The 15,017-nt window shown below is 37.6% G+C and overlaps 1 protein-coding gene across 1 annotated transcript in view; it reads left to right on the forward strand.

Moving 5' to 3' along the window:
- The window catches only part of IRF4 (interferon regulatory factor 4), a 60,725-nt gene that overhangs the window by 17,791 nt on the left and 27,917 nt on the right, over positions 1 to 15,017 (forward strand). The window contains exon 7 of the mRNA XM_044065153.1: positions 7,216 to 7,569. Within this exon, the coding sequence (XP_043921088.1) occupies positions 7,216 to 7,569 (354 nt within the window). The remainder of the gene's footprint in view (positions 1 to 7,215; positions 7,570 to 15,017) is intronic.

The raw sequence follows: 15,017 nt of genomic DNA on the forward strand, positions 1-15,017 counted from the left end.
TCTCACCTTTCACTTACACTAGCATTAATACTCTTCTGGTTATCAGTTTGAATCTTTTATTCAGTTCCTGCACTATCACGTGTTTTTTTTTTTCATTTTCCATGTCCTTGCAGTAATTTTTTTACCTGTATTTCCTTTTGTCGACATTTCTGTTCTTACTTCTCTGTTTTGCCACCTGCTGTTTTTTTTGGAGCCAAGCCCCAGAAGAAGTACTCATAAGCCTTCTTTTTCTCCTTCTAGCATATCACCTAACTAGCCTTTAAAAATTAATCGCACATGAGAGATTATAGACTTCACCATCATCTGTGCTGCATTTACCCTTCCTAAGACTGTGAATGTGGCTTTGCCTTTCTTGCGTAGAATATCCTCCACTTTTTCTTAACGTCTTCTTGGGTTCTCCCATGTAGTGTCTTCAGTCAGTACCCTTGCATGTAGCCCCAAGTATTTAGCATTTTCTGCTTCTCCGATGCTTCAGTGTCACCCCTTCCTTTACCCATTTGGAATCTTTTCCTATTACACTGCATACCTGATACTAATTCCTACATTTGAAAATGGGCATTGTCCTCCTCAATGCTTCCTTCACTTCTGTAGAAAGCATTATGTGGTCATCTGCCTTTGATTTGGCCTTGTCATCAATCATTGTCCTATAATTCTTCCCATTGTTCTCCCAAATCCATTGTTCCATCCATTCCTTTTCCTGCGTCCCATACAAGTTATGAGAGCAGTCCCTTAAACCTTCCTTATCTCCTTGCCCTCCTCAATCAGCTGTCTTTTTCTTGCTACTTGTCCTTTTTCCTACTTTGATTTGAACTTCCTGGCTAGTTGCCTCCTCAGTGAGTCCCCTGTCACCCAGCAGTAGTCATTCCAGAGGCAGATTTCCACTTTCAGAGTTAATGTGGTTATTGCCTTCAGCTCCATTTTAATTACAGTTTGCATGAGCTTTTCTTTCCCCTCATGACTTCCCTAAATCTCTCACTTTAAGCCTACCAAGCTGCACACCGACAACTCTTCTTCATTACTTGCTTTTCTCCTCCTTTGCCTTTCCATCCTTGTTATCTTCTCTTTTATGGCAGCTTTGACATAATTCTACAAAACTCCCATAACTTATTCTTCTCATATTTGTTCTCATGCGTTGCCTCTTCTGTTACCCACTCTAGCTTTACTTTCTCTTACGACGGCTCCATAACTCACCCACTTTTCTCCTACTCCTTTCTTCCTTCCTTTCTACCTCAGCAACTACGTTTATTTTTGCTGCCACATGCTGTGATAAATATCTGTCCTGTATTTCCACTTCTGCTGTATGCCTAAAATCTTGTGTCTCTAAAAATCTATCCAGCATGCTGTTCTTCATCAGGCATTTTTTGATTTCTGATAAGTGTGAATTCTTCATGCCAGTGTGTACTTTTCTCCACAGATCACTTCTTCCTTCCATCTTTTATAATGTTTTCCTTAGATCCTGCATTATTCTCTAACTGTACTATTTTCCCATATACCCGGTCATTCTCTGGTTTGACTAAAACATTAATGCCCACCCCCAACTAGTGTTATCCCTGTTAATCTAACCCTTTTCCATCGACTGAACAGCATGCTGTAGAATTCCTAATCATCCTATCGGGTGCGTAAGTGTTACCAAGTGTCCACCTAGCCCCTCCTTATCCTTTTTGCCATATAATCTGACTCCTATTTTTCTTCAACCATTCTCCTAAATAGTGCTGTCATTCCACCTTTACCCTTTCCTGGCTTATCAATTATCCTCCTCCTTATGGTAGCCATTGTTTGTATTTTTCTCACTCTATCTGACCTTTAGTTTTGTTCCTTGTAACGTAATTGCATCTTCCCCATATCTACTGAAAGTTTCATGCACAGTCTTTCTTTTATTGGATTAAATTAACTCTCTTTATTCCAGGTAATATTTTTACCTTTCCCCTGGCCTTCCCCCTACTAATATGTTTCTTTTTTCTAAACCCTCTTTATGCCACCATAAGGGCCCTCTGCCCTTGAGCGATCCTTCCAAGCTGACCCAGCCATGTCCGTATGTTCAGGCCCCCTCTTCCCCTTTCCCAAAGTTTAGTGAATCATTAAGCATCACATGCTTTTCAGGTCCCAGAATGTTACCAATGTCTAGTTACCTTCATGACCATGTCCCCCTTTTTTCTGTCTTACTGTCTGCCATCCTGTTCTCTCCTCCTACTTCTGACTGTCCTTGTTCTTGTGTTCTGTCAGCCCCTTGATAATAGTCTTCTTTTATCTCCCAGAATTTTAGACTGTACTTCTGCCCTTCCTTTCCTGTCGTTCATCCTTTTTTCCTTATCAGTCTCCCTCTGTGTTATTTCCTTTCCATCCATTTCCCTTTAGCAGTCTTCTGAGTTTCATTCCCCTTTTCTCGGTTATGTGAACACTGTTTAAGTTTGCTAGTCTCATTTCCAGCACCTACCTTAACAGCATTTGATTTTTGCACTTTTAATATTCCCTTCTCTAATACTTAATGACTTAAGCCAATACCAGTGTTAACAATACCATTCGTTCTATGTTAATCTAGAAACAGTAGCCTTATGCCTGTCATTATTGGTCATTCAACTCCTTCCCCTTTTAACATTCACTTTCCTCCACAGTTTAATCTTTCACATCAGTACCAAAATATGTACCCCAAACTTGGTTTCACCTTGCTTGCTCCCCTGGTCCTTTATTAATCTCCAAAGTATTGTGTGATTGTAGTTGCTTTAATAAGAGTTTCATAATAATTTTGGCATTTTGTACTAACTAAAATATGCTGCATCACTGGGCCATCAGTTCCTCTATCTTAGAAAGACTTGTTTATTTATTTATTTTCACCAGTGGAGTTTAAATGTCACTAGTGGTTTTGCACAATGTATGGCATACTGACTAGATGTAAAGCAATACTACAGCAGGAGCAGCAGTTACCATCACCTTTCTTTATAAGTCGATTTTGTCTGTTTCTGGCATCTTGTTTCTTACTGTCCTGTCTGAGCCATTCTCTGTGCCCAGACCTGCTACTGTCCCACATTTTCATATCCTTTTCAGTTCTGCCCATTTCTGACAATCCTCCACTCCAACTCCAAATGTCTTTTTTCTGTACTCCTTTGCCTGAACTCATCCTTTTGGAATTATCCCTATGTAAATGTCTCAGCCTTCTAGGCTTTAAACTCATGCCTTTGGTAATACCTTCTGTTGAATCAATGTAGTCTTCTGTAGTATTATAGTTCCTTCCTGTATTTGGACCCCATCTTCTCGGCTTACTGATGGTACATTACTGTACAGACATGCTCATTTCTGTATAGAAGAATCCATATCTGGGAAGCAACATGTTGGTGCTTGTTCCTTCTTCTGACATGACCTTCTGCTATGACCTATACTTGTTGACTTCCTAGCCTGTGTTGGCCATAAAATGTAAATTGCAACTTTCCTTTCTACTGTTTTCCACTGATTCTTCAAACACCAAGTAATAAAGTCATGTGACTCCTCATTATGGATTCATACTCCCTCCTGTCCACTGAACTGTAAATATGGCAGCACAGTTAGCCAATGCCACTGGCCCTATCACTTTCATTGTGGTGTTTTTGGCACTTGTGTTTTATGTTTTTGAAAAAAAAAAGTTCAGAAAAGTCTCCCGTATTTTTTATCAACATCCCCTGGAATTGAATAATCCTCACAGTTCATGCTTACAATAATATATATTTTTTGTTTAGTATTCTAAGAATGTGTGCAGGCCAGTTCATGTTTGGTGGAACTCTGAGTTCGCTTGTCTTACCGATCCTATGCATTATTCAGTTTCAGATGCTTTTCATCTCAACAGGTTAAATTTCTCATGCAGTAGGATAGTTAAACATTTTTCCATTTGTTTCCAGTACCTTTACTGAAGTCTCAGTGTGTGCCGCGGTGGTACAGTGGAAGCGTTGTTGCCTCACAGCAAGAGGTTCTCTTGTTCGATTTTCGACTGGAGTGCCTTCTGTGTGGAGTCTGCATGTCCTCCCCGCGGTCGAGTGGCTTCCGAAAGACATGCGTGAATGGGCGTGCCTTCGCTGAAGGTTGGGCATCAGGCTGGCAACTCGGCACCATAAAAATCTACTGCCAATCATTAGCGGACCAGAGTTCCGCTGTGGCAACCCCTAACCGGGAAAAGCCAAAAAAGATCAACAACCTTTACTGAAGTCTCAGAAATTGAGTATTGAGTTATGTGTATCTATTGTCTGGGTCTCCTGTTTTGCTATTCTGCTATTTTGCTTTGTTTTCTAGGTCAGCCATTTGCTGGTTGGTCTCCTGTATCTCCTGTATCTCCACTTGCAATGCTGTCTTTTCTTTCTCTAAGTCTTCAGTTCTTTCACTGAGTTTTGGAAGTTCTTACTGCTGATGGTCAACTGTAGCCTTCATTATTCCAAAGTCCTGTGGTAACCCTATAAGTTTCTGGAATAAAAGACACAGCTGCTCCTTTTATGGACCTGCTTTAAAATCCACCATCCACCACCATCCATTCATATCTGTCTCCTTTGTCTTAACTTTCTGAGTGTGTTGCTGTCTTCAGGATATATTGCCTTTGTTGTCACACATGCATAGCAAAAGTGTCATGCAGCCATCTTTCTTAGGATTGCTATCCCACCCCCATTTACTTTTTGTAACTGAAGGATGTTGGTAGTTTAGTTTTTCACATCAACCATTCTCTATATACCTCTTCAGTCTACACTTATTTCTGCTTGTGTTTATCTTTATTGTTTATTTCCATGACTTATGCCTATTATTCTTGGTACATTTAACACTCAGCACATTGTTTGGATGGAAATACAAAAGCTTCTTTAATGCATTGTGTTGGATCCTTAGTCCTTAGTCTGTGCAGAACCAGGCATACGGATGAAGTATTCTGATCACATACCCACATATATGCACACTTATACACAATAGCTTTAGCTTACTTTATGAAACAGAGTTTACAGATAAGCCACAATTACATTCACATCCATACATTTCATGTCTCCTTTCTGCATGCTTTTGCTTTTCTTTTTGTGTCTCTGTAGGTCAGGAATGTATCTGTACAGTAATTTTCTTGTAGAAATTTGTCTCTGTCTCCTTACTTCCCTTCTAAATGATTCCTTTGCCGAACTAAATGCTCTGAAATGTATCTTTACTTTATGCCTTTCTGTGTTTCAAAACTTTAATCAGCAGGCATGTCTGCTCCTGTAGTAGCCGAGTTAATTCTTATATCCATGGGGACTGGCAGCAGTCAAGACAAGGCTTATGTTCTCTTTATGTCTGTCAGTTATACATAAGTGCATATCGAGAAGTCACTAAATGTCTTTAAACAGGCCTTTCACCAGATCAAGATTTATGGTTCCATTATAGATGACTGAAACACTTTACTGGAGCGCAATTCACCAAATCTTTTTCATGAACTGTGTTTGCTTAGGCCAAGGAGATTTATACTACTCTGGGGCTGGTTATAATTCCATGTGGGTGGGGTTGATGATTAGGTGACATGGTAAAAGAGATTTGGTGAATTATATTTCAGCAAACTGCACCACAGCTATTTGTTGTGCTTTCATATTATGGCCTGGAGGCTAGTGTTCTGAACCCATTGTTGCTTCACATCTTTCTGAACGAGCTTTTTCATATCTGTGCCCCTTTGGATTTTTTTAAGTTATGCTGATGATATGGTAATTTATTTTATACATTCTGCTATTATCACTGGGATTGTCATTACTTCAGTGCCTTAATCAAAGTATTCTATGTAGCTAAAATTTTGGCATGCCCAAAATTAACAGCAAGAAGGCTACCATGGCATCTTTTAAAACAGGAAAGCTTTCACTTTCTGCATCATGGATTGTGCCTGCTGATCGCTGTATGGCTTTCAGGCACCTTATTGTTTTACTATATAATAAACTAGAACAAATGCATTTACTGCATGCAGTCTCTCCATTAAGTTTAACGTCTTTTGCTGTAACAAAGTATAACCTCCCTGGTTGTGACCACATCTACCACAGTCCTTTTTTTCATTATTGTTCTGCATACTCACTACCCCCACTCCAGCCAGAGAAGTTAACCCTCTGCAGTGCCTTCTGGGATGTTGGTAGTAGCTGCTCTTCAATGTGTTCTTCTTCCTCTGTTAATGTCCATCTCCTTATTATTCCATGCAACTGCTACTGCTACTTTTACTTCATGTCCTAATGCTGCGTTATTCATTACCCACCCTACTTTACTGCTGTATGTGGACCTGCTCCCATTTCTTTTCCCATGTTTTCTCTGGATCATTGTCTGTCTTAGCCTATGATAAAACCTCTTTCGTCTGCACCAGATCTATCTCTATAAATTACACTTCCTTATCCTGTTTGCTTGTATCCCTCTGTCCGCTCTTAAAACCACTTGTCAAAACTCCCTTCTGCCCTCTCTGTACCATTAATAAATCTACTAGAACCAGCCTACTACTCCTTCTACATAAAACACCCCTGTTTAGCTAAACCTATGACTTCCTGCCTACTACTCCTTCTACATAAAACACCCCTGTTTAGCTAAACATATGACTTCCTGGGGATCCTGAATTACTAACTGCTGTCCAGTTTCTTATACATTGTCTTTTAGTAGAATTAACACATCATAGCACTTCTGAGATGTATTGAGAAAATTTTATTATGTTTTTGTTTACATTTATTAACCAGACCAGAACGTACAACAGGGAAGATCCTGTTTTTTTTTTTCAGTGGAGTCCTGGACAAAAACAGATCAAAACATATATAGCAAACAATTACAAGTAAATAGTCATAGCCATATGGCATATATCAATATGTATACAGGAAAAGGATAGATGCAAATCTATCTATGTGCTAGTAAGCAAACAAATTATTGAAAGTATATACACCGATGGAAACAAATACAGCTTAGGAACTGCGGTTCATTTCTTTTTAACAACACATATTTGAATTACATATCCAACTGAAAAAATAGATGCATTTAGATAAAATGGGGCATGTGTAACTATTTTGTACTGTTGTACAACAATGTTGTGTAAGATTTTAGACGTTTGTTACTTTTATCCTTAAAAATTAATATCTTTTTGGTTGCATGCTGTCTTTGTGCTGCCTTCTGTTTGGTTACAACAGGTAACTAGATATGAGTCATAGTTCCTTTCTGTGTATCAAACAGTTTAATCTGCATATGAAAGTATTTATGTGCAGCATTAAGGTGTGTACTGAGCTTTTGTCCTTTTTACAGATGGTCGTCTTCACATTTCTTTATACTATCGAGATGTTTTGGTAAAACAGATAACAACTTCAAGTCCTGAGGGCTGCAGAATAGCCCATGGAGAGAGCTTTGACGGCAGCAATTTGGATCAGGTCCTGTTTCCATATTCTGTTGACATTACCCATAGCAAGAATATTGAAAAGTTACTTAGTCATCTTGAAAGAGGTGTCTTACTCTGGATGTTATCTGATGGACTTTATGCAAAGAGACTATGCCAAAGCAGGATCTACTGGGACGGCCCTCTTGCTGTATACAGTGACAGACCGAACAAGCTAGAGAGGGAACAGACCTGCAAGCTTTTTGACACCCAGCAATTTTTGACAGGTAACATATTATTCACTTATATCTACTTGCTCCCTAAACATTATCTCATAGATATTTGCAAAGTCCTGTAAAATTAAATTTATAAAACCTTAAGTTGACCATTTTAATTTATCTTTAATTTGCAGTCTTCCAAACTGACAGCTTAATAGCCTAGCATACTTTGGGCATTGTAATTAGGCAACTTCTTGGAGAGTTTCAGCAAGAGTGTTTTTCTTTTGTATTGCACTACATTTGTATTGTGTCTAGCATCCCCTCAAAAAATTATCTTTTTGGTGGAGTATACTCACCCCAAAGGAGAGTATGTTTGTTCCTGGAGTATAGCAATAACCCGTTTTATTGGTAGCATTACTTATCAGTACCCATGTTTGATGTTCAGAGTCCCAGGAGGTAACATTTTAATCAGCAACTTGTAGGCACTGAATTTTACATTATTACATTTATTTTATTTGCTACTTGTTAATGGGATAGGTGGTCTGGTTTATTGGCCCTTTTTAGTCATGACCCGGCACTCTTCAGTGGATGAAACTCATAATGCTGCCTTTGCTACATCACTGTTATTTTTCGATTTGCCTTGTTATCCTAGGGTCATTTTGTATAGCATAATATGCCACTTATTCATAAACAATATTTATACTCCAGCTTGTTGAGAGGATAGTCTATATCAAAGCTAATGTTTAAGTAATGCAAGGAGAAGGCAAAGCTGCTTTCATGTTCCACAGATTACATTCTCTAAATGTTACAAGGAAATATATATGTTTATTGTGATCATTCTAGAGTGATTTATGTACTGATTTCCAGAGGCAGGTATTACTTTGCCGTTACGTTTTCCACAATTTTATTGCTGGGTATTATGAAGCATTTAAGTTAACTATTGCAAAAAATAAAATAATAATAATAAAAAAAAAAAACATGCATTGTATCATGGTTTGGTTATGCAAATGGCCTGAGGTAGCTTTCTTTAATGTTAATGTTCTTTATTTTCAAAAGCTATAACCATGAAATACAGCAGAAAAAACTTAATACAAAACAGTTGAAAAACTAAATGGAATGCCCTCCTCCCAAACCGACCAATAAAGTTTCAACTTCATTACTCCCAAGATTCACATTGAAAAAAAGTGATTAAAATGAATTAGAGCAATCTGTCAGGGACAGTAGCCCCTTGTCAAAAATCTCCTTGTTCCAAATGTCTAAGGATAATGTTTTTGTTCCTAAACATGCAACTGAAATAATTCTGAATAAAGAAGGCTGAACATTCTCACAAAAATCTAAAATATGCATATCATATAAAAAAATCAATTTTAGAATAGATATATGAAGATATTAATGCGTGAGGTTTGTCCTACCATGATATGATCCTGGGATGGTGCCACCAAAGACGTTTCCAAGAATCAAAACTTCCACATCCATATTAACACATCTTTTCATGAGAAAGTCTACCTAACCTTTTTTAGTAAGATAGGCCCTCAATAAACTTTTCGGCTAAATAACCCAATATGATTTAATTTGATGGGTGTAAAGTTTCCATAAAGTAACTTAAGTCTTTTGAATAGGCTGCTTTAGTTCCATATTCCATTTTATTATAATAGGATTCAAATCCTGTAGGCTAGAATTTTATACAGCTGAGTAAAAAAAGAGATAAGACTTTTGACTTTAGAATTAAATAAATTATTATCTTTCTGTTTGACTGAAAAAAAAGACATATGTTAAATTCTTCTAATTACCATATTTTAGCTTAAATGAGAATAATTCAATATATCCTGCCTTAACTTAATCATGTTTACAAAATCTACATCAGTAGAAAAATACGTAAAAACTTAATCCCTTTTCCTAAGAACCACTTAAACATTTCTGGCATACATAAAGAGAGAGAGGTGATTCTGTTCAAGGAAGTATACATGTGATATACATTGTTTAGTCTTTAACATCAATTTCTTCAACATCGTTATATGATACTCTTGGATGAATTGATTTTTTCCCTCCATGTAGAAAACCTCAGTTGCCTAATTGAATTTATAAACAGTTCAAAATGTTGACTTATCAGTTTATTCTATTCATAGTAATTAATACAAATTTGACAAAAGACTAGCCTTTGTCTTTTAATATTATAACCCATATTACCAAAAGCTCTAACTAACAAATTCCAAGGAATCCTGGGATATTCTCCCCCTCCAGAAGACTTAGACCATAATTGTTGATTTTTTATACCAAGAATTTTCGAGGGATAATAACATGGTTTGTATAAAAGAAACCCAGTTTGGATAAATTTTCATAAAAAAATAAACCTGCCCACAAAGGATATGTTGATGTTGAGCTAGCAATGAATTGATAGTTCCATCTGACCTAAGGTTTTTTCCATCTCAGTAGCAGCTACATAATCATGTTAGATACTAAAAATCCAGCTAAAAAATGTAAAAGTCTAAATGAATTTTGAAATAGCTTGGAGAATTCCCTGACAGCTACAGCAATACGTTGATGGGCCAGCAGTTCTTTCTAAGCTTTTCAGATGAATTCAGGTTCAGACACATATCCTTGTAATTAATTTGAAGAAGGACAAGAAAACTAAACCTTGAATTTATGCCTTTCTGTCATAAAATTTTCAGAATCAGATCAAAATCCACACTTTTATGCAAAACATCCAAAGGTAGATCCTGAAAGAATCTAATTGGAGCTTAGTTGAAAACAAAATTATTTTTGTTAATAGCAGCTGAAAATAAATTATTGCAATCAGTCAATGAGAAGAACTTCATAATAACAACCGTGTTATAGCCAGGTCTTTCGGGGCCACCCAGACCTCTCAACCAATCGGGGACAAATTTCAACAGAATCAGGGACAAGTCACGAAAAAAAAGGGACAGTCAGGGACACTTAAAATATTAGTGCTATTAACTTGAAACATTGACAGAATCAGAGCATATGAATTAATACACATTTTCTGAAGTAAAAGAAGTCTATAACTCTTAATTATTGTCATTATTCATTAAGTGTAATTCACCACCTTTCCTCCAAAAGTCACTAGTTTTAGGAGGGATTAAGAGGGACAGAGCCAAAATTTGAGTCAAAATCAGGGACGTCCCTGAAAATCAGGGACAGTTGAGAGGTATAGGGCCACCCCAATGAACCACATGCAGTTCAATAGACAGTGACACTTTACGGTCAAATTAATTTGCCAAAGCAGCTAGAATTTGTTTACAAGTTACTTTTAAAGGCTGGGAAGTATCTAAATGTTCCAACACTCTTATAGCTCTTAATATTTCCTGAATCTACATTCTAAACCAGTTGCTTTATTTTTTTAAATTGTAATTGTATTGTGAGAAGTAATAATTTAAGACTGTTGTATCAGCTTATATTTTTTCATAAGAATCAGTTAGACAAAGAATGTTTTATTTTTGATTCATCAGTAACTGCTTGGCTTGAGTGAGTTTATCAGACACATAGACTAAGATTTTAAATTCCTTACTAAGTTTATTGAGCATGTCCAACACAGCTTGGGGCCTTGAAGGAATTTGAACATTCTTGTCAATGCCTGATGATACTGAAGGAGCACTAGTGAGTAAAAGAGGATGAATATTGGATTACAGGCCCCCAAAGAGGATGTAAACTCTAACAAACCATACCTGAAGATGGTATACTGCTTGACAGGGCTTCTTCATCCTGCCTGTTAAGTTGGTTGGCTTCTGCTACCACAAGGGGAATTAGATGAAATTAAATCCTTCTGCTCCATGTTAGTTATAAAGTGAATAATTTTCCCTTGAAAAAGGTTTGCTGTTGTCAGATATGCTAAAGACTGAAAAAGATTTTGAATATCGCACCGTGGCTCAGTATCCGAAGATTGCAAACAATCCTGAATAGCATTTTTCTTTTTAAAAGTAGTTTTCCATTTGCAAGTATGCTGACCCATGTGTGGAAGCAATTTCCAATGGGGTTTACATTTATTCATCTTGAAAAATAGAATGTCTACCCAAGGGTTACATTATACACTCCCAAAAAAATAAAAGAAACGGAAGTCACAAGAAAAAGGTTTGAGAAGCTCCAGGGTCTGCTATACATTTAGACTTGCCGCTGCTGCCTTGACATTTACTCATGCGTTATCATGCTATACCTTGACAGACTATTCCCACATTAACTGATTTGACCTTAATGGTTACTTGGGATAAAAAAATTCAGCAAGTGCTTTATACATATAGCAGTGGAATTAAGAAGTAAATTTGTTTATGCCATAATGTATTTGTTATCATAGTTGTCTTGCAAAACATAATCATAGGCATTTTTATTCCATCAACATTTCATGTATAGTGTTAGCAAGCATAGCACAGACTGAAATAACACCATAGTAGTGTTCATAAGTATTTCACATTTTCCAGTGATCACTTCTTAATTCTTACGCAAGTTTGAAACCACATTGTGGTTTAATTCATAGGATATCCTTTAGAAAGACTGCTGCTGGATACATATTGAATGTGCAAGTCTGAAATATTCAAGTTTATTATAGGCAGCTTTGAAACTGCAAATACCATTATTGTGGTATTTTGTTAAAAGTCAACATACAGGCCCTGGAGAAGATGTAGGTAGGTCCTCCCAAGCAAGTCATGTGGTACATCTTGCAGATGTGTGTCAAGGAGTTGACATGCCTCTATATCAGGGGCATAGGTGATCCATCTGTGCTGATGTAGAGCCAACATCACCACCAAATGGGCAGAGATAGGCTTCTTTCATGAAATGCCCTTATTGCTACCAGGATGATTCCATGATCTGCTCTCACCTCATAAGGAATGTGTGGCTTGGAACAACTCTGCTCTTGACTCATGGGGAATGGATGGGCTGGGAACAACTCTTTCCCCATGAGTAAGGAAAGAATTAATGGGGCACTAGATCAAGGGGAGCTGGTGGACGACAGGCAGTGAGACCCCTAAAATATACAAATAAAGAAAAAAGACTCAACATGGAATCATGGGATATGGAGTTGATGACCAGGTTAATCTAACAGCAAAACACAAAGAATACTGAAGGAAGACTTGTACAGAACACATAGCTGCAGTCTGCATAAAAATTTGTAGGATGCAAAGTTTACAATATTTGTAGTATAATAATAATAAAAAAAGGAATGGTCAACATATATTCAGTTATTTATTTTATTTGTATGTGCTCCTGGTTTAAGACCCTTTTCAGACACATCCCAGGCCAAAAGGTCAATGAAATACAGTAAATTGCAATAAAAAATAAATAAATGCAGCTACAGAAAGTACAATACCAGACTCACAGCTATGGCACAATGTTTATGACAAAACACAGACAAAATGCAATTGTAGTAGGAGCATAACTTACTGATTAAAAGCAAAAATGAACACCTATGAGAAACTTTGTGCTACACTAACTAGGTTTTCTAAAGATAATATATAAAAGACATATCAAACAAGACTTAATATTATTACTAACATTAAATAGCACGTAAAACATGTAAATCTTTGTTAGAAACCAAAAGCAAAGCCTACTTACTAAAGGCATACTTTTCAGTGTAACACTTTAAAAAACACATTTATTGAACTACACAGATTATGTTTAAATAACATAACTTGAAATTTGTTTATTAAATTTTAAGTATAAAACATATTTTTACAGGGGGGCACTGCTCTCTTTCAGCCTCCAATGTGGGGGCTGGATATTCCATACCCCTATTTTTAAGTATACTGATGCCAAGGTTGGATAAAAGGGATATTTAGTTTTCTTGCATTATCCAGTATTGCCTTTATCTGTGTGATAGTCCAGCGCGGGGGGGGGGATTAGTAAATGTGGTTATGGGGCATATAGGGATGCACTGTGGTTAGTCCCCAACCTTCCATGAAAATATTCTGCATACTACTGTGAATTAGTTTGTTTTTAATCATAGGATGATAAGAGTTTACTAGGCTATCGACCTGGAGGTCATTTCAAGCCTAGTCTTTTCATCTCATTGTAATACCATAGATATGCTAGGCAATACTCAAGATTGCATTTAGTAATGACTGACCATGTCCATAAGGGTTGTGGGTGCTATCCCTGGTAAGAATTTATGGTGCCTTATCCATTCGTCAATGCTCTTTTTGAACAGTGTCATAGAGTTGATTTGTTTCACATGAATTGGTAGCCTGTTCCAAAGACACGGCAGTCACACATGAATTGGTAGCCTGTTCCAAAGACACGACAGTCACTAGGAGACAAATCTCTCCATCCAGCATGTCCTATGTAAGTCTTAGGCCATATTTTGGTCCCTGGATTGGTAACTCTAGTCCCATTTGACTTATGGATGTGCAGAAAGTTCATGAGGTTTGTGTCTGAGATTGCTCTGTAGGCCAGGGATAGCTCTCTCCTAAGAAGTCTGTATGATGCAGAGTATAGTGTCATAGACTTTAGTCAGTCTGTAGTCCCTTGATCTTCTTTGTTAGAAACCTCTAAGGTCTCTCCAATTGCTGCAGGTGCTTTGTACGGTACATGCTGAACAGGGGTGTTATAGTCAATTATGGGCCTGATTAGTGCCAAGTATAGAGGGGTTGTAACTTCCCATGCTCTCGAGGCAATGTCTTTTATAATCAAGTGTGCTACATAGAAAGCCTTCCTTACTACAGTAGACACACGTTGGTCAAAATTAAGGTTGTAGTCAACTTGTGATCTCAGATCCCTTACCACTTCATAAATACTTAGGGTATTGTTGTTGATTTGACAGTACAAAGGGACATTGTTTTTGCCGAAGAGAATGATGATGCATTTCTTTGCATTCAATTTGAGTCCGTAACTAAGACACTAGTGGTTGGTCTGTGTAAGGCCATTCTGGAGTATACTGACATAATTTGGGGATTCAATAATTGCACCTAGTTTGCAGTCATCCACAGACTTGGTCAGCCACAACCCCTTAGTTTTGGCCTGAACTTCTGAGAAGTATATACCAAACAGTAGAGGGCCCAGCACTGCACTGACCCTTGTGACACCCCACTGGTGACAGGTCTGCTGGATGATGTGGAGTCACCCACTTTGATAGTGTGTGTCTGGTTTGTGAGCCAGTCGGCAACCCATCTTACACCAAAGGGGTTTACATTCAGTTTGCTAAGTTTATTGGTAATGCCTGAGTGTAGGATTGTGTCGAAAGCCTTTGCCAAATCAAGGTATGCTGTGTGCACAGATTTGTCTTCATCAATGGCTCTGGACACATTTTCAAAGAAATCCACTAGATTTAACGAGCAAGATTTGCACTTGACAAAGCCGAATTGGGTTGGATCCAGGGTTTGGAGGTCATCTATGTCTATATTTATAAGGTCCATAATGATAAGTTCCATGGCCTTACAGATGAAGCTGGTCAGACTTATGAGTCTATAATTTCCTGGGTCTGTTGCTAGGCCACCTTTGTGGAGGGGAATAACTGTTGCTGTTCTCCATTCTGCAGGAACAAAGCCTGTGGTTGGCTGTGATTGATAAGGGTA

Source organism: Protopterus annectens, chromosome 3.part0, assembly GCF_019279795.1.
Source record: "Protopterus annectens isolate FY-2018-M chromosome 3.part0, PAN1.0, whole genome shotgun sequence".
In the NCBI taxonomy this organism is placed as follows: domain Eukaryota; kingdom Metazoa; phylum Chordata; order Ceratodontiformes; family Protopteridae; genus Protopterus; species Protopterus annectens.